General features: G+C 37.1%; 1 protein-coding gene and 2 non-coding genes across 16 annotated transcripts in view; all 3 read right to left on the bottom strand.

Annotated features, from left to right (window-relative positions):
- PABIR2 (PABIR family member 2) overlaps window positions 1-21330 on the bottom strand; it is a 74627-nt gene that overhangs the window by 41687 nt on the left and 11610 nt on the right. For 4 of the 14 annotated variants that reach the window (XM_086389236.1, XM_086389238.1, XM_086389234.1 and 1 more), the window contains exons 9-10: window positions 19033-19129; window positions 4472-4526 (exon numbers count right to left, since the gene is read on the bottom strand). In XM_086389236.1, the coding sequence (XP_086245362.1) occupies window positions 4502-4526; window positions 19033-19129 (122 nt within the window). In that variant the 3' untranslated portion in view covers window positions 4472-4501. Of the gene's footprint in view, window positions 1-2469; window positions 2636-4471; window positions 4527-8509; window positions 11210-19032; window positions 19130-21330 lie in introns of those variants that run through there. The other 10 variants (XM_086389226.1, XM_086389225.1, XM_086389227.1 and 7 more) reach the window with 3 other exon arrangements.
- Window positions 15474-15613, bottom strand: LOC147341376 (small nucleolar RNA U109). The gene has a single exon (XR_015159986.1). It is a non-coding gene; the product is annotated as a small nucleolar RNA U109 (small nucleolar RNA).
- On the bottom strand, window positions 19266-19355 carry LOC147341375 (small nucleolar RNA U109). Its single transcript, XR_015159985.1, has one exon. It is a non-coding gene; the product is annotated as a small nucleolar RNA U109 (small nucleolar RNA).

Raw genomic sequence — 21330 nt, 5'->3', positions numbered from 1 at the left:
TCAATTTATAATTATTGTATTAGAGAAAACAAGATTGATTTCTAAGACTATCTGGCGGGGGGGGGGGCTGTTTTTCTGGGCTTGTAAAATCAAGTGACTCATTAAAGTTCTGAGATAAAAAATCAACATTTAAAGAAAGTCTTATTTTACAAGTTGAAAATTAACTGTAATAGAAAAATATACCCAGAATTTCTAGTGGTAGAAAAAAAAAGACAACTGCTTAAGGGCTTGTTAACAAATTCAATCAATAGGCACTCAAAAACATGCAGACCTTCAACTTTCAAGTGTGTTATATTTCAAACATTTATTGATGTATTCATTTTTTGGTGCCTGGAATACATTTTCTTGAGGAATCAAAGTTATGACGGTCACAGTCCCAAATCAATTCACAAGAGTAAAGTTAAAATACTGTAGTTTTGCAACAAAATTGTCAGAAGTAGTCTTAGTAATAAGATCATAAAAATGTTGGAATGATTTCATTGGTAAATTATTTTTCAATTTCCTTATTGTGGTACATGAGAGAATACTTATAGCAAGATAAGAAAGCCAGACTTTTTTTAGCACTTTAGATGTTAACATTTAAGTTTCCTTTAAAACTTGCAACATTTAAAATTTTTTATTTTATGCTATTGGCCATACTTAAAGTTTTACTTTAGTTAACAAATAGACACAAGAGGGAAATTAAGGAGAAAAATTTGGAAGGGAATTTTGATATGGAAACAAAAGAGGGGAGAGGGAACTAAAGAAAACATAGAGGTTGCCTCCACTTTATTCATTCATTTATTCATTCATTCATTTGACTATTAAGTGGCAGGCCCAACTGGTAAATATAAGGACCCAGTAGTTCATTCATTAATTCACCCTCCTCCCCAAATGACCCAGATAGTCAAGTAGACTACATATTTCTTTAAAAAGCATACTTGCATCTCTCAGCTGGTAAAGAATCCACCTGCAATGTGGGAGACCTGGGTTTGATCCCTGGGTTGGGAAGATCCCCTGGAGAAGGGAAAGGCTACCCACTCCAGTATCCTGGCCTGGAGAATTCCATGGACTGTATAGGCCATGGGGTCACAAAGATTCCCGACTGAGTGACTTTCACTTTCACTTTATATGAAGTTGAGTATCTTTTCATATATTTAAGGGTCGTTTGTTTATTTTCTTCTATGAACTGTGTCTTCATATTTTTGCCCATTTTCCTCTTGTGTTTTTTAGCCTTTCCATCCCTATGGAATTTAGGACTTCTTTATATATATTTTTGGGATATTAGCCCTTTAGATAAGTATTTCTCCCAGTTTGGTTGTGTTTCTTTTGACCATGTTTTTTTTCCCTATGCAACAGGTTTCTATTTTTTGTAGTTGAAATTATCCATCTTTTTCATTGTATCTGGATTTAGAGTCATACTTAGAAAGACTTTCTCCACATCCAGGCGAAATTCATAAAGGAATTCATCCATGTTTTCTTACAGTACTTACATGGTTTCGTCTCTTACATTTAGATCCATTTAGAGTTTATTCCAGTGTATAATGTAAGGCTTTACTATATGTTAAAATTTCATATATACTTGGGTCTATTTTTGGACTTTTTGCTTCGTTCCAATGATCTGTCTGTATAATAAAATAAAGGTAATGGGTTATAATACATTGATATGCAAAAAAGGGGGAAGGTTGCTTTACAGAAGAATGCTAATAAATATGGAAGGACTGTCAGAACTAGTAAAATATTTTGCAGCCACCATCTTAAAAACTGACCCATGTAGGTATCACTAATGAATGCTGAAACTATTGGGTGAAAGCTGTTGGGGAACAGGACGTGTACATGGTCACATCTACTTTTTAAATACTGATTTAGCATTAATTACAAAGGGGGAAATGTACTTTCACAGTGGACACATCTGGAGAACACTACCTTGACTGAGTGATCAAATTTGGCATCACCAGTGGGACAACTGACATCATGTGCCTCCTGATGTGATGCAGTGAGAATCACCTATGTGGTATTCCTGCCAAAAAGGTTTAACTAATCTAATGTTTAACTGAATCTAATCATGAGGAGACCATCTGACAAATCCAAATTACAGGACCTTATGCAAGACAACTGGCCCAGACTCTCTGAAATGAATATTTCATAAAAGATGGAAAAAAGTAGGGGAGCTGTTCTATTCTAAAGAAAACTAAAGAAACATGACAACTAAATGAATTTGCATGAACTCTGACCCTAATTTTTGAACCCTTGATTGAAAAAAATTGATTAAATAATATTATTTAATTCACAGTCCATATTCAAACTTCCCAAGTTGTCTCAATAATTTCTTTTTGACCTGCTGAGCCTGGTCCTGAACAGCAGAACCACCCAGCTTACCCACAGACTCATGAGAATAAATGAACTATTTTAAGTCACTAAGGTTTCAGGGGGAAGGAGGGGGAGATTACACAGTAATAGCTCATACAAATACGCTATTATATATGTAAATTTTTGGAAAAAGGAATATGTTGATTAATTTGTTTGCATATATGCAAACTTTCCCTATAAGGATGGATACACAAGAAAATAAAAACACAGTTGCTATGGGGAAGAGGAGCTCTGGTGGCTGGGGGATGAAGACAGGAGAGAGACTTCATTGTCCACCCTTTTGTACCTGTAGAATTTTTAAACATATAAATGTATTATCTTTTCAAAAGGAACATAATAAACAAAATGCACATACCCTTTGACTCAATAATTTATCACTTCTAAGACTCTCTCCTGCAGAAATACTTATAGAAACAAAAATAATATTTTTTGTGTATACTAATAAATTATAAACAACTTAAATGACCATCAATTAAAGGTTAATTAAATAAATTATGGAATGTTCTTACATGGGAATACTACACAATTGCTAAAAATGAACCCATAAATCATCATCCTGGTCAACATAAAAAATTCAAGACATTCTGAAGCACTCTCTAATGTCTGTATCTAGCCGTTCACCCCCTTATAAGTTACTACAAACTGAATAAACCCATATAGCCATCACCTAGATCACACAGAACATTCCAGAACACTTGAAGTGCCCTGAATGCCCACTTCTAGACACTTGCCCTCTATGAATAATCACAAATAAAACCATGTAACCATCACCCAGGTCACACAGAACATGCCAGAACATTCCACAGACCATCCAGTTGTAATAATTCATCAAGCTGAACACTTTTTTCTATGTATGTTATACTCCAATAAAAAGTTATAAAATATGCACATGTATGTTATAAGCATGTTCACATATATATAGAAAGAGGTAATTAGGCATACAAATCAAACTATAAGTGAAAAGGCTGGGGGGAGGCATTTATTTACTTCGCATACTTCTATAAGGTTTAAACTGTTTATAATGGGCTTTTCCTCTCATAATTTATAATTTTTAAATGAATGAAGAAAAACACTTCTTAAAAAAAGAAAATAATGTAAGACACTACTATGAAATGTTAATTTTGTCTTAGAGGAGGAAATATACAACATTAGGATTATAAATCGTAGAATTCTTGACCCACTACTTACAACAGCCACAGTTCCCCCCTCCTCTCAATCCAACCCCATAGGTTCCAGAGGGAGAGAAATGCCTGAAGAATAGATTCAGACAAATGAACACTTTACTAGCTCCGTCTTTCACCTCAAACTTCAGTGTAGTCACCAAAAGGATTACACCAAAACTTCTTTTTGCCCAAAGCAAGTAGACCTCAGTGACCCAGTCTAGAAGCTTCTTTCTCTGAGGGCAACTTTCTGATTTTAGCTTTGGAGCACTCACTCCTACTTCAGTCAGAAGAGATCATTAAGGAAACAAACTGAAGGAAAACCACATCTAGGCCAGGCAAGAAACCATTTAGGGTGACCAATTGGTCCCAGTTTGCCCAGGACTTTCCTTGCCTTAGCACTCAAAGTCCCCAGAAAACCCCTCAGTTCCAAGCAAACCAGGACCTAGGAAATCAGGCCTCAAGCACTCTTTAGGTTTCTTCTCCCAGAACCCCAACTAAGTTCCCCTTAGGGTGCAGAGAGAAATGAGATGGAAATAGGCAAGAAGAGACCAAGGTGAGAGGGAGGTATCTTCTCAGAAGCTACAGAAGTGCCCGACTTCTCTTACCACACTTCATAGAAGAGTGAGGAGAATCAGAATCCCAGAAGAGGCTCCAAAGAGGCACCCCAAAGAGCATCTCCCACAGATTCAATAGAGTTTAACCTCTTCATACCAACAATTCCACACATCACTGTGATCCAATCCATTCCTGGATCTAAGTTCTGATTTATGATTTTACTTTGATGTTTAAGTGAACTCACTTTTTCTTTGTTATATTTATCTTTAAAATACATGTCTTTAAAAATGTTATTTGTTAAGTTTATGTTAACTAAAATCTTCACATTGCTTTCATAAATGGAAAGTTGGTATCACATGCCACAAACAGAAGGTCTATATTAGGTATATATGAATAATTATTACCTAAGCTGAGTACTCCTTGATGAAGATTCCTCATACAAGTTTTCCTCGGGAATGCCTGGAAGACAAGAAACTTGATGTTCCTCCTAGAGGTGAGAGTGTGTGGTTAATTGCCTTAGGAGTTTCTTCTGGCTCTTTCTATAGGTTAACCCTTCCCCTTACCCCCACTCCTATGACTTTCTTTCATCTCCCTCTACAGGTTGAAGTGATTTTCTTACAGCTCCCTCTGTGGGTTAGAGGTGGGGGCGGGGTGGTGGTTATCATGCAACAAAATTTTATTGAGTGACTATTATGTTTTAGATACAGCACTGAGTATACAAGGGAGCAAATGGGAACAATTTTGTATTGCAATTGAGCACGGATGGGGAAAGAAAGAAGAAGTTAGAAAATTTGGGCACAGACTATACTGTTCATCTCTGTTTTCTAAACCCCCATATACTCAAGTCACTGCAATCCGAGTTTTGTCCCGTTCACCTCATGAAAAGTACACTCATGAAAGTCTCTAGGGGACCTCCTAATTATCAGATCCAATGGGAAGTTTTCCATCCTCATCTTCAGTGACCCTGGAGACGACTCCCTCCTTAGCTTTGCTGAAAGCATTAGCTAGTTTCTCCAGTGTTTCCTCCTACCCCTCTTGCCACCCCAGCTTACCTTCAACCTGCCCCTTAAATGTTGATGCTTGTCAGGATTTTGTCCTTAACCAACCCTCTTCTCCATAAATCTCTTCTTATGTCTACACTAGGGCTTTCCTGATGGCTCAGATGGTAAAGAATCTGCCTGCAATGCTGGAGACCCAGATTTGATCCTTGGGTCAGGAAGATCCCCTGGAGAAATGAATGGCTACCCAGTCCAGTACTCTTGCCTGGAGAATTCCATGGACAGAGGAGCTTTGCGGGCTACAGTCCATGGGTACGCAAAGAGTCAGACACGACTGTGTGACTAACACTTTCGCTTTCGTAGCTTCCCCCTACATAAGCTAAAGACTCCCAAATCCTAAAAGACAAGAGGTGCCCGTGTTTTTCTCTCCACCCGCATTTCTCATGTTAGCAAATGACCCACATGACTGTGAGTGTGCCTTGGTCTCCTCTTGCCTATTTCCCTCTCACTTTTCCCTCCACCTTAAGTTTGTTCTTCGATTCAGCTTCAGTGTTACCTCTCCTGGGAAGCAACCGAAAAGCCCAGACCAGGTTAGGCTCCCAACACACTTTGTACTCCCTTTGTACTCCCCAACACACTTGAATCAGTGTTTTTAGTGGTCACTGTACTTTTTTTGTTGCTGTTAGGTTTTCTTCTTTTTTTTCTTTAAACTTTTTATTTTGTACTGGGGTACAGCCAATTAACAATGTTGTGATAGTTTCAGGTGAAAAGCAAAGGGATTCAGATTCAGCCACACATATACAAATATCTGTCCATTCTCCCCCAAACTCCCCTCCCATCCAGACTGTGTACATTAGTGTACTTCTGTTTAATTCCACTAGCCTGGTCATCTTAAATATTGACTTCATCTGCATTTACAGTTCCCACCACAGGGTTCAATAAATACTTATTAAATTGATGAATATAAAAAAAGTCCATGAGCCGTGAACAGGTAAACGCAGAGGAAGGGAAGCTAGGGAACAATGCTTGGCGTGGGTGTGAGAAGGGGATATTTAAAACTTGAGTATTTAGAATTCTCTTCCCTTTCTCCCATAGAGGCAGCCAGGGCTGGCAGGGCTGAGGGGGCATTAGGGTGGCAGGGTCAGAAATTGGTTACGTACAAAGAAATGAGCAATTAAATTGAGGATAAGAGGAAACAGGCTTGTCACTATTTCAGAACAGTTACAAATATGGATAGGACGGACACTGGAATGAACCCAGTAGTGCTAAACTGGAATCCGAGATGCCAGTTTGAACTTGTGACCTTTAGTAGATGATCAAATACCCATATGTGTGTATATATAAATACACATGCATTATTTTCTCTGTATTGCCATGTGTGAGTGCTCAGTGCTCTCAGACCCCATGAACTTTAGCCCGCTGGGCTCCTCTGTCCATGGGATTCTTGAGGGAAAAATACTGGAGTGGGTTGCTATTTCCTCCTCCAGGGGATCTTCCTGACCCAGGGACTGAACCTGTGTCTCCTGCATCTCCCGCATTGGCAGAAATATTCTTTACCACTAGCACCACCTGGGATTCCCTCTGTATTAAGAGGACCTTTATTTATTTATATTATTTTTTTGGCCATGTTGCACAGCTTGCAGATTTCAGCTCCCCCATTAAGGATTGAACCCAGGCCATGGCAGTGAAAGCATGGAATCCTAACCATTAAGCCACGGGGAACTCCAGAGAGGGTCTTTAAACCATAACATCCAAGAAGTAGTGATTATACCTAGTGCCTATACTTTGGTAATTGTACCAAATACCATCCTCTATTAAAAGGAATCAAGGCTCCTTAGAGAAATGGCTAATCTCAAGGCAGGGACAGGGAAAGTATAAATCTGGGACATCTTATCCTGGAAAGTGAAACACTGCCCCTCAAATGATAGGGATTTGCCAAAAGGACATAGTAGCCAGCTTGGAGGGACTCTCACTGTCCAAATCTGATATGTGAATATCAAAATAATCATGGTTATGAATAAAAACCCACGGACTAAAATGTAAGTCCACAAAGATCAAATAAATGGTGGAGAAGGTAAAGTTCTCCCTTACACTAGAAATGCCAACTAAGTGTAGAAGGAATAACGGAATTAGAGTCACCATTGGGTAGTGATTGTAACACTAGCACACAAGAAAGATCAATGGATACTGAAACTAGTGGGGGAAAGTCTGATGAGAAAATCGGATATGTATAGTCTCAAAGTACCTCCACACAAAATATTTTACAAATTTCAAAAGGAAAATGCTAACTGTACAGTGGAGAAATACAGCAGCTATCTCCTTCACCAAAGGATTGACAGTCACCAGTAACAGGACAAAGCGGCACCATGGGCCTCCTGCAATGATCTACTGAGAACACGCCACCATTTCTGTGGTTATTTCTGCCCAAAATGCATAAACCTGAATTTAATAATGAGGGAATATCAAATCTAAATTGAAGGACATGTTTCAAAATAACTGGCCAGTACTTCTCAAAACTATGAAGATCACAAAAGACAAGGAAAGCCTGGACGACTTACAGATGGAGGGAGACTAAAGACACATAATGACTAAGTGTAACACAGAACCCTTGGTTGAGTCCTAGGCCAGAAGAAAACTTTTTTCCTCACTAAAAGAGCCTTATTGGGCCCAAAGATAAAATATGAACAGGGTCTATACACTAAGTGGGATAGTTTTGTATCCCACTAAGGTTAATGTCATGATTTTGAAAGTGTAATGTGATTACATAGAATGTCCTCATCTTTAGGAAATTTACACTGAAGCACTTAAGAGCAATGGGGTATCATGTCTATAACATCCTCAAATGGTTCAGAAAAAAATGTGTGACACACATACATACATAAAATAAAGTGTGGGGAATAAAAACTAATGTGGTTAAATATCAACAACCAAGGAATCTGGATGAAAAATATATGGGAGTTCTTTGGGATACTCTTGCAGGTTTTCTCTAAGTGTGAAATAAAATACTTTATATATTAATATTTTTTAAATACTGAAAAGAAAATTGAGTGTTTAAAACCCGAGTCATGCATGAAAGACTTTTATTTTTTTGCCTGTCTTCCCACCCCCCATCTTGTTCCAAAAACAATGCAGAGTCTTATGAATATGTAAAAAAACATAAGATAAAATAAATCCAAAACAAGTAAGAAATATGTGTGGCCTTGGCAAGAACCTTCTAAATTGTCAAATTCCACAAAATGCTCTTGAAAATTTGACAGATTATGTGGAGAGGTTTCTCTTTGTTTTGGGAAACAGCCCAAATTTCAAAACAGCTATTAGTTCTTTTGTATTCTTGATATCCTTTTATTAAAAATTTCTCTGCAATCACACACAGAGAGCACAATACTGGGATATGGAGGCAGAGAACAGTAAGAATAAAAGAAATAGGCTAAAAATTTTACAGAATTTTATGCATGTGTACACAATTTATTAATTTTGCATTCTAAGATATACACAAGGTCAGCATTTCACAAAACTTATTACTATTCCAAAAGCAGTTATCATGAAACACAGTGATTATATAAGTCAATCAAGCAAAAAGAGCATCTATTAAATTTTCTTATCATGTCATCTTTTATACTTGTTTTCAAATAGAAGCTTGAAACATGATATAGTATTAGAATAGGAAGAGAGAATTTTACTTTATAACAATGATCACTTTCCAAATATTAGACCATATATAAAAATAAAGTACTGTCACCAAAGCTCATCTGAAGGCTAGCATGTCTATCTTTTATTTATTCCAAAACAACCCCTGCAGAAACTTAACTTTCTAGTCACTTTAAATGATAAAAATGAACCTTGGCTTAAATAGTAAAGTGAATCATCTTGCCTCCTAGTTCTCAAACTAGTGGAACAATTAATTTCATTTCCCTATCCCAATTCTACCCCACCACAGAATTTCAGAAACAAATTTAAATGTCATTACATTCTAAAGGTTATGTTTCAAGAGTCCTAAATTAGAGCCCAAAAAATGATGGCTAAAAGTGTCCCTTAAGGCAAAGAAGACAGTAGAGAGAAGGTGGATAAATATCCTATAGGAGAAAACCATCTCTCAGTATTATATAGGCAGAAACTCTTAACATGGTTCTTTCATAAACAGAATAAACCTACTGCATACTATTGAAGTAATTTTTCTTTAAAATAGCATCCTAGAGAAGAATCTTCATAATATATACATTCATGTTAAGTTTGAAGGATTATGGATTTTGCACAGGTGAAAGCCAATATGAGAGATAAAGCCATTAATGGCCATGATGGTGGTTATCACAATTTAAAATAAACAACACAGCTGATGCTGTAACAGAATTACTTCTGCAAGCTAAGTGATGCTTTCTTATAATTCAGAGAGAACAGCTTCCCTTCGAGCCCTACAGTATTACTAGCCTGTGAGCACCCTCAAAGTACATCATCTTGCTTTAAAATTCAAGGATCTTTGCTTTCAAAAGACTCAAATGCAGTAGTTTTCACTTCTTACATTCATTTAAAAATGGAATATTATGGTCCTAGCAGGCAAATTTGCATGTCAAATACAGACAACCCAACCACGATGTCTGAACACTGTAAGAAATCTACAGACATTTTGCACAGTTTTAAATAATAAATAACACAGCAATAGATTACACTCAGGTTTTTAAAACAGCTCTATCGCGATTTTCCTCTTTTAAATGTTAAATAACTTATGGTACTGCACATTTACTATCATGTACACTGTTGACAGCTCCAACAGCTTCTTAAAAGCAGAATGTACAATGACACTGACTTTGGTAGCTCCTAAAAGCTTCCTTGACCTTTTATTAAACTGGATTCTGATTCTGGTGGCAACACAACAATCAAAATACAGTCAGTAGGACCACTCACCACACAACAAAAACAAACGACACTAATGACAAAAAAGTAGTCAGAAAGAAGCAGCAATAGAAACAATATGTAGCAATCAGACACATAAAGCCCCCTTTCTACCCTACCTTATGATAAATAGCTTATAACAGCACAACAGTGAACCCCAAGGCCCTTCAGGCCTCCTTACACCACCAGAGACAAGCTGTCAAGCTCCATGTATGCTTTTCTACATAGTGGTTTGTGTGTAAATAACATTATTCATTCATTTGTAGGTGCTCCACACATCTGGTCAAGGCAGGAATTTCTTCTCCTTGAAAACACCACCTAGAAACATTAACAATATTTTATATATTCCTTAGGGCAACAGGTTTGAGGAGAACAATATCAACTGGGGCAGATAAGTCATAAGAAGCTGTGGTGACTAAATCCAGCATCCTGTAAGTCTGTTTACATTCTTAGCACTATAATCAATCCTCACATCCTATACTCCAATAGAAAAGAAGCGATATGGATCGTAATGAGAGCAACGACATGTTTTGTCCCCTCTGTGAGAAATGGCAAGGAAGCGGGTCAAACATGAAAGGGAAACAAAATAATGTACTTGAAGCTGATGCAGGAAAATAAAAATGTAATATCATCAAAAGCAATTAACCTAATATTGTGAGGTAAAGAAATTTGAGACTTATGAACAACAACAACAAAAATCTCTCAAGCAAGAGAATTTCTGATCAACTCCAGCTGTCATGTCACTGCTGGGGAAAAGAACCATTATTGAAAATACATATTAGTGCTTTCCTTAAACTATAGACTCTAAAATAGGTGCTCTTTGAAGCACTGAGAAATTTTATATATATATGTATATACTCTAAGCAATCAAAAATGAGTATTTGAGATTTCATTACTAGCTCAAAATGAGATCAGCGTAAAGAAACATAAGTAAGGTTACTACACTTATAAAATCAAACTTTAGAGAAAAGTGGTGCCAAAACATACTGGCATCAAAATGGTTTAGATCAGTAACACTTTAATCCTCATTATGGATCAAAGTTCTCTGCGTTCCTCCCTGAATGTATTATGCAGGAAACAGCAGTTAGAACACTGAATCAGAAATGGGTAAGTCACTTGGGTGAGAGATCTTCCATCAAGATGAACGGAGAACATGAATTGGAGCATGCTACTGGAGCATCTGCAGTTGTGCTGCCTTTAGCCAGCGATTCTGAGGACAAGCCACTGCCGCTATTACTGCCATCCAAAATATCTGAACTGAGGACAAAGCAAAAAGAATTATAAGCAGATGCATCTGTCAGGGTAAGGGCAAACATAACATGCAACGACATGGTTTCAGGAACTCGTGGATCAGTACAGCACTGGCAAATCATAAACAGCATAAAAGCAACAACAAACTACAGAATGTCCTGTGTTCAGACATCTGAGAGAGGACAATGTCACAGCCCAAGTCAGACACTCCAGGCTCTTTATTATTTGGGTGCTCTCGTGGAGGCACTGGAAGGTCCAATGTACCAGTAAATGTTCTTCTGGATGTGTCATGGTTTTTGTGAGGGAGTTCCCCTACCTTCAGTTCAAGAGATTTCTACCCTTATATTTCTTTTTTTAATTATTTTTATCTTTATCTTAATATTCTTACCTTCCTGTCAGCCTTCAGGTAAGAGGAATGGTTACTCTTGGAGGTACTCTGGACTGTTGGAAGTATTCTAGCAAGTATACTGCTTCACTGTCCCTCCATTCCCAAACCATCTTTCAACTGCTCTGGATTTTGTTACTTCCCCACTCCCAAGAGGTCCTACATTAAAAGACACATTTTTTTTTCCTACTCTCCTCCATCATTTGCCTTTTATGTTCTTCTGATTTTATGAATTTCTTAGACTATTTCCTTTCTTCTCGCTTTCAAAACGCAAACGTCTCCCTCCTATTCCTAAAAGGCTCCTTTCTTTAATTCCTTCAGTTACCATCCAGTCAAGCATTTACATGGAATGCTCTGGATCCATGGTCTCAATACCCTCACAGACTATTTGCCCCTTTAATCCTGATAACTGGCTTCTGCTCCTCTCTTTCCACTAAGACTCCTGATCTGGGCATCAAGAGCCTCTAGAACCCAGTCTGGGGATACCTGACCCATCCGGTCCAGGCGACCACGTCTCCCAACAATCAAGCTCACCTGCATCACGAATCCAGCTTCAGACTTTAGCAGTCACAATTCACAGGCCTCAAAATCTGACCCAGGCTGCCCTCCTAGCTGTGACTCCTGTCAATCCAACATGTAATCTCTATGCTCTAGATTTGGCCTGAATTCACTCATCCACTCATTTCACTTCTTCTGATATTTACTGAGTACCTGCCAAGTGCAGAATGTATGCTAGATATCAGAAATACAAAGGGATATAAGACACACATGATCCCTGCCTGCATCTAATTTACAGTATAGTACAGGAGACGCACACTTAAATAACCATACTAATAAATATATAATTCAAATTTGTGATCAAAGCAGGAAAAGATGCAAGGGGTTCTTAGAGTATATAACATGGGTGACCAGATCTAATTTGGAGGAATACGGAGAAATGAGGCTCCCTCAAAGTGATATTTGAGCAGTCATCTGAAAGATGAGTAGGCATTAACTGGGTAAAGTTGGGGAAGAAGCATGGGTATGCCTAGGAGCCAAAAGCAGGATACTGTTGCTACAGCACAAAGAGCAAGAACATGATGAGAGAAAGCTGGCGAGGGAGTCAGGCAGTTTTAGGATCGACACAGACATACTTTTTATTTTTTTTAACTTTTGCCCCTGCCATGAGGCTTGTGGGATCTTAGTTCCCTGACCAGGAATTGAACCCAGGCCCTTGGCAGTGAGAGCACAGTCCTAACTGCTTGACCACGAGGGAATTCCCATACTTTTTTATTTTTGAAAAGGAAACAAAGCAAAGGATTGGAGAAGGAATTGTGAATCAGCAAGTATGGGTTCTAGTTTAAGTTTGATCACTAGCTCCTTTGCAAAAGCCCATCCTGATCTAATTGCTCTGAGACTAAGCATTATGACTTTAATAGCAACGTTTCTATAAATTTCCAAATTAATATATTTCCATTGTTAAATAACCTATGGTTCATTTGGAAGTTTCTGGGCTCTGTACCACCCTTAATAAAATGTAACTTTCCCTAACCCAGTTTCTCTACTCTTCTAGTTTCCTTCAAAATGTCCTTTTTTTCTATTGCTTGTGGATTGTTTTCAGGTGGAAACAGAATACAAATAGCCTTTGGAAAAGTAAAAATAAAAATGGAAACAGTATATTCCACAGTCCTCCTACTCTATGCTTACTGCTGTCAAATGCATCATTAATAATACCACTTTTAAGTAAGAAGTTTGGAAAATTTAGCTGGCTCTAGTATTTTTTTCACCCAAATGGCAAAACGGGTCTAAAATATGAAATTATTCAAAGTACTGAAAACAGTTGCACAGATAATCTAAGACATTGGAAAATCAAAAGACCTTTATATTTGCCTTTGGAACATATGTGATTTTTCCTCCTGCAGCATTTTGCCTAGACTAATATTAAAATGAATTTACTTTCCTAAAGCACATATTGGCTGGGAAGCTGAAGGACACGCTCTCTGCTAGTTGGCAGGAAGAAACAGGCTTGGATTAACATTTGGCCACCAAGCAGATAATCTGAATATAAATACTTTCTTATTCTAACCAGACTGATGGTGTGCCCTGGGTTAAAAGATTCCATTTGCAATAAAACCTGCTTGCTTGGTGAATCTGTATTCATTCAAAAACACAGAACATGACTCATGCTGTGAAATCTGGTCTTCTGACACTGTTGATTACCTTAAAGAAATAAGGTAACGGGGACGTTTACAAAAAAAAAAAAAATGAGTCTGAACATTTCACTTCATGTGTTTTTTTAGGAATTTCTTCTCTGGTATTAAGTATAAACATATATAATTTTGTTTCATTGACAAAGAATAGCATACTTGCATTTTGTCTATAGTGCAACTTAGATTCAGAGCCCGGTAAACCTTTAACCAGATATTTTCACTAAACTAAAATCCAGTTTCTCTTCTAATTAACCTGGCACTACTATACACGGTCCTAGAAGCAGTGACTACAGGTCACAGATTGCACATTATTAATATATTCACAAGCAAGGCTTATGTGATTTTGCAATCCGTAGAGAGATCACTGTACACAAGTGATTTTCAGTGTCTGCTGTTAAACCTTCTACTAGGGCTTCAGAAGCAAAATGTATGGTCCAATTTAAGTTTCTCTTTTTATTCCCCAGTTTAAGCTCTGGTGGAGGTGCTAATGAGCCTTAGACTAATGGCCCAAAGCCAAACAACAGCAGGAAAGCAAAGGACCTAAATAATTCAAATTGGACATAAGAATACATGAAACAAAAGTAAACTAATTCATTCCAGCCACTGACTATACAAACTGAGGCACTATTTGAACCATACCACCAAAAATATTTATGACTCTTAAAGTAGTGCTCTCTGTCTAAAAAAGCTAAGGGAGAAAGGGAAAAAGCTAAGGGACTCATTAAAGCATTCAATGATAAAGTAATAACAAAACTGGGTTGTCCAGTGTGACTCATGCTACTATCCATCTGGCTGAACCACTCTGAACCTTGACCAGTCAATAATCTGGGTTCTATGAGACCAATGGCAGGTAGGTAAATGTGTTAGAAATCAGCCATAGCCCAGCAACCCCAGTAGAGATTTTAGCATAAGGTAAGACTACAGGGCATCCCCGGACCCCTTGGTGGGGGTTAACCTGGTCCATAGAGTATGTTCTCTGGTCTCTACTAGCTTACCTTATGAAGACCCAGCATTATCTTGCTATATAACCTCTATATTTTTAAGATCATTTAAATATGATCATTTCCACTGTCACTTTGGGGACAGGAGTTTAAAAGTATCAGCATATAGGGATGTAATGTACAACATGATAAAGATGATTAACACTGCTGTATGTTACAAAGAAAAGTTGTTGTGAGTCAAATCCTAAGAGCTCTCATCAAAAGGAAAAATTTCTTTTTCTATTTCTTTAATTTTGTATCTATAGGAGATGATGGATGTTCACTAAACCTACTGTGGTCATGATTTCATGATGTATTTAAGCCACATCATTATACTGTACACCTTAAACGTATACAGTGCTGTATATGAATAATACTCAATAAAACGGGAAGAAAACATTTTTAATTAAAAATACTCTTTAAACACACCAAACAAAAAGTATCAGCACAGAAGTCTAAGCTACTCACATAAACAATCTTCAAGTATAATGTAAACATTTCTATCATCAAATCACAATTAAAACTTATTCTTTGCACGTGTCATATTTTCACGATAAAATTTTCTTGCCATGACACATAGAACATTAAAAATACTGTCAAAAATTACTAAGATAAATCTAATGGAAAATATTTTTTAAAAAAATCATAGAGGTAAGTCAGCAGTCATGTTAACACTAAAGCACTGGGCAAGAAATTTCATGGGAGACTTTTTCCTTTTTGGTAGGAGAAACAGAGTATCATATAATCTTAACTACATGGTTAGCAGCTCTGAAAATGCCTTTATTTTACACAGCATGCCACAGACAATTTTATTCTCAAAAGAATGAGGAGCAGAACAAGAGTCCCCAGCATGCAAAAAGCATCAAAGCACCATGCAAAGGTGTACTTCTGAGGTACGGTCAAACTCTTTGATGTTCATAAGGACTAAATGCAGAATGATATAATCCTTGCCTTGTGGTGGGCAAAGTTCCCCAGATTTGGTCGGCAAAGACTGCAGAATCTTTAGTAAAAAGTACATTTATAAAAAGGATGTATACCATTCCTTTGCACAGCAGTTGGAGCACTGGAAACCAACTCCATATGGGTCCATACTCAAACTTCTCATTTAATTTATACTTCAAAAATGCAAAATTTTAAAGATCATTACTAGTATATAAACTTTCGAATTTTAAAACCTATCTTTTCTTTGTGGAATGGGGCAGGGAACAAACTGTAATGACTGAAATGTTGAAATAATACCTGTTAACAATCTGATACCATTTCTTCCCTAAAATGTATAAAAGTGGTTTCCTTTAGTTATCGAGTAGATTGTTATCCTTGGCAGCAGAAACAAGAACACAGTTAGTTTCTGTCTCTGTCCTCATTTCTAAGAATATGTCTGATCAATGAAACTGCTTTTAAGAGACAGGAATAAAAAATTTTCTGCAAAAGCAGAATCTGATTTTTACATATCATGAATAACTCATTTTTAAATTGTCTTAACTATAGACATAAATGTCAGCAATCTCAGTATACAAGGTGTTACAGAAGTCTTAGTGCAATTGTCAGCTTTAATATCCTCAGAAGTCCAGATGCTACAAACTTACTAAAAACACCATTTGAAAAGTTTAATCACCTAAATATCTTTGACACTGAGTGTTGCGAATTTTGAGTATTAAATTTCTTTTAAAAAATTATGTGAGCTGTATGTTGGCTTATCAGCACTCTATGAGTAGCCATGAATAAAGCAAACCTCTCCAATGTGAGGTGACACTTTTTTTTTTTTTTACTGGTTTAGATAATTTGATTACTCCAAATTTATGACAGTCTATTAACCAGAAATTTTCTACTACTATTCCCTGTAGCAAAATTGTATTGGGTCTGTTTTTTAATATTCTTATTAGTCCCAAATATGCCCATTTACTTTGCAGTTAAATTTTTTTACTATCATTATCACTTATTTGTTTGTGTTATAAAGGTAGGCATTAATAAAATACAGCATTGTGCATTGTTCTTTAAAAATCTTAATTCTATAGGAGTTGGATATTCTAGGAATAGTCAATTCTTGGCTGTTCCACTCCTCGTTCTTTAGTTGTGAATGATCCGCTATGTTATCTCTTTTTTATCTTCTCCCTTCTGCCTATACATTATTCTTTGACATTCTAACAAAGTCAGTTAATAATGGAAAAGAGGCATCCAGAGGCAATACTTTTTGTGTTTACAGAGCAAGAGTGCTGATGTTCCCAAGACTCCCACAGCCAGTCACACGTCCACGGAGGACAGAGGTGTAGCAATAGAAACAAGCCTCACAGGAGTTCCATGGTAGCCTAGTGGTTAGAATTCTGGGCCTTCACTGCTGCAGCCTGGGTTCAATCCCGGGTCAGGGAACTAAGATCATACAAGCCATGTGGTACAGCCAAACAAACACAGAAGCCTCATAACAGTCACCATCATAGACACCTTAGATTGTGCTGCTCAGAGGAATAAACATCTGAACAAAAGGAGAGGACCCTTGGTAAATAACATACATTCTCTTTGCCTTCCTTACTTGTGTGAACCTGTTTCATGGCATTGAGCACAGTCACCCTATAACAATATTGAAAAAAAAAAAATCGCCTCACCCTGTATGTTTTTAATTTGGTGAATGCTTTCTTATCTTTTAACATGAACTTGGTTACTTGGTTAGTAACTGGGTAAGCAAATCTATTTATAATGTCATGTGCCTATATTAAAACCTACTTTACCATAAAAGTGATATGCAGTTTCCACTCAGTATAGAATTTCACCTGCTAGTCCTCTCAACAAGCTTTTGAAGTTTTCTCTTTGCAATCATCTACATACCTGGAAAGGCACTCTATACCAAAATTAGCACACTAAGCTACCAAGGACAGACAGGGATGAGAGAAGAGAGAGTGTGGGGCTGAAAATAGCTAGAACAATCTAAAAGGCATGTGTTCCAAGGTTAGAACAGTACTGATCAATTAGTCGAATCAGCCAGAACAATCTGTGACTTCTTGGTGAACAAGAAGCAGGGGTTATCTTAGACAAAACAATGAATAAGTGATTGGAAAGCAATAATTGTCAGTCTGTATAACTTATAAGTGGCTTACATACATCTTCCATTTAGAGGACATCATTCTTTTTAAAGTGAATGCCCTCTGGGGCTCTTTTTAAAAAATCCTTAGCCGTAAAACTCAAATCAAAAAGTTCTGAAAGGCTCTACACAATTGCATCTACAACATAGGTACTCAGCAAGTTGATGGAAGGGAGCTTCTCTGGTGGCTCAGACAGTAAAGAATCTGCCTGCAATGCAGGAGACCTGGGTTCGATCCCTGGGTTCACAAGATCCCCTGGAGGAGTGCACAGCAACCCACTCCAGTATTCTTGCCTGGAGAATTCCATGGACAGAGGAACCTGGCAGGCTACAGTAGTCCATGGGGTCACAAAGAATCAGACATGACTGAGCAACTAACACACATACACATGCGTGTGTGCACACACACAAACATATACACAAGTTGATGGATACTGAAAGATTTCCAAATATCACCTGGCCACTGCTATAATCCCTTCCCCTTCCTCTCAATACATGTTGGAATCCAAGTACTCAACTTTGGGTATAGGAAAAGAAGTTAACTTTGCACAAAAACACTAAAGAGCCTTAAGCTAAACTTCTAAACTCAGATGAGTCAAACTAAAAAAGAAATTATGTGAACAGACCACAGGAATCTGGAAATGTTACTATTTAAGTGAAACCTTAGGATTGTGACAGAATACCCCAAAATATTCAAAAAAGATTTTATATCAACAGATAGTGCTATTTAGAAAATGACCTGCTTAAGAAATGCTGGTGTTCTCTGCTAAGGTAAAAGGATAGAATATTGGCTTGGCCAAAAACTTTGTTTCAATTTGTGGGAAAACCCAAATGAACTTTTTGGCCAATCCAATACAAAATGCAGGCAGAGCAGGACACTACCCAGGACAGCCCAGAAACTCCTTCTCATGCCATCCAGCTACCGACACACTCCCATACCAACAGCAACTATTGAGAGGCTGACCTAACAGGAGCTAGGCAGGAAAGTGAAGATGTCAAAAAGGTACACACACTTCCAAAGGTAGTACTGACTTTCAAACAATCTAGATTCTTACAATGCCTACACCTCCACGGAGATTTCACCTCTAGGGAGCATGGATAAAAAGTTGAATATATTTTACATCACTCCAATATACTTTTGCTGCGGTTCTTTTCAAATACATCATCCCTTCATATCTTTGGGGTTTTATTTCATTTTTTACCATGAACTGAGATCAGACAATTGTGCAGCCTCTGGAGACAGCATATTGGTGGTGCCTTGGAAGAGCCTCTTGGGCTGGCTTTCGGTCTCCATTTCACCTAAAACAGAAAGAGGTGATGCTACCATAATGTGATTTTACAGATACAGGCTTGCTGCTAAAATGGGGTGATCTTTGTGTGACCAAAGATCAGAATACTTCAGGCTGTTACTTGAAAGCTATTTTTCTATGTGCTTTAATGTAGAAGAAATACACTGCCACATAACCTCAACTAAAAAGTCAGCAGCCCTAAAAATACCTTCTCATTTATTGTACATAGCATGCTGTCCACACAGTCAATTTCTTTAATAGAAGACTAAAACACTGACTTCATTAGGCAAAATGAATCAAGACTAACCACAACAGAAAAGAAGTATCCCCTAATAGCTGAAGCTCCTAGTGAATAGCAATTTATGCTAGATGATTAGTAAAGACTCTTGATTTTATATATTTTAATATCAAAACATTTCCTGAGATGAAGTCAAATGGACTCTAAAGTATGCAGGCTGATAAAGAACATATAAATCAAAGATTGCTTTAGGCTACTTAGTGAAAATGAAGATTAGAAAATATGCAAGTTTAAAAGCACATCTGTAATTAAAAGCAATTATTAATTAGTTCACAAAATTAATGCTGTACTGGCTACTTCAATCCTGTAGATTTTCTCAGAACTGCGGATAGAAACACTTTACACTGGAAGAAATAACACTTAATATTTTGCCGCGGGAGACCAAAGACTAACAACTCTAAATTAGACAGAAAAAGCTCCTTTCCAAATAAGCTATGATTTAAAACACATACACACCTTGGTTTCAAAGCTCTTTATCTGAGCTTTAAAATCAAACATTAAAGACAATTTAATTCATGGGCTTATCTATACTCCATTAGGAAATTAGCAACCATGAACTTAAACCTCTACAAGAGTCTTATGATGGAAAAAGATCAAGGAAGAACAAACACAACATTCATTTCCCCCCCCATATTATTAATTAATTCATATTATCTTTCCTCTGGAGCTATCCTGAAAATTACTGAAATTCAAGAAAGGTTATATTTTCATTTGCTTTTTTCCATGCTTTAATATGCAGCTTTTTAAAGCTGCTGCCAGGCTTTTAACACTTCATTAGCAAAAGACTTCAGCCCTTTTGAGCAAAGAATCCCTCCATCTGCTGGTATATTTTGGAATAGCTTTGAAATGGAACAACCATATTAAGCTCCACCAACTTCCTATAATATATTTAAAATTAATACTAATAACAATATTAGCTTTAATTTCTAAGCTTTACTTTCATATCATAGCTCCTGAGAAGGTCCTTAGGATTGTAAATAATTCCTTGCAGCATTAAGGAAAAAGACTATTCATAAATTAAAATCTATTCACTAAATACAAATCCTGTCACTGTATCCGCATCTGTTCCCCAGAGCACACCATCTTTAATTTTAAGTTGTCTGAAATATAGCACTTTCGAATCTGTGTATGATACTGATGGAAAGTTTTCACCAAAGCCGCAAGTATCAGTTTACCTAACATTAGAAGAGTTGATTTGTTTACTAGCCCTGGAGGTGATCTGCACACACACACAAAAACTTACTAAATTGCTTTTTCGGAATTATCATTAAAACTCTCATTTAAAATGACATCCAACACTTGCAATCATGTGGTTATATCCCCAGGAATAATGACTAAACCCGTGTTAAATTTCTTTGCCTTTCTTTAAATAGACTCCATTGGGTGCCCTCTATAAGCATCTAAAACTAGCACTGAGTGAGATCATTTTCATTTAGTGCTTTGTGGTTTAAAATAATGTAATTAAAAGAGCACCCCTTGGGAGCTTGGGGTTGGTAGATGCAGACCATTACATATAGAATGGATAAACAACAAGGTCCTACTGTATAGCACAGAGAACTACATTCAATATCCTGGAATAAACCATAATGGAAAAGAATATAAAAAAGAATATATAGATGTGTATAACTGAATCACTTTGCTGTACAGCAGAAATTAACACACTGTAAATCAACTAGACTTCAATTAAAGCATAAATTAAAAGAAGAAAAAAACAAAGTGTATTTCTTATAAACCACACACACACACAGAGCACTCTATTATATCAAAAACCCTACAGAGACTTGAATGGGAGGCTGTTCTGTTTGGCAAGCCATCATTTGGTGGTGGCTTATATTTGAGCATACAGCATGTGTATGGACTTATTTGCTATGACAGTAACACACACTTCTGCAACATATCAACATATCTCTTTT

The sequence above is a fragment of the Bos grunniens genome, chromosome X (assembly GCF_055505025.1).
Source record: "Bos grunniens cultivar Pamir isolate PY7600 chromosome X, Bosgru_T2T1.0, whole genome shotgun sequence".
Taxonomy (NCBI): domain Eukaryota; kingdom Metazoa; phylum Chordata; class Mammalia; order Artiodactyla; family Bovidae; genus Bos; species Bos grunniens.
Note: the sequence above shows the minus strand (reverse complement) of the source record. Positions and strands in the feature narration are given on the sequence as shown.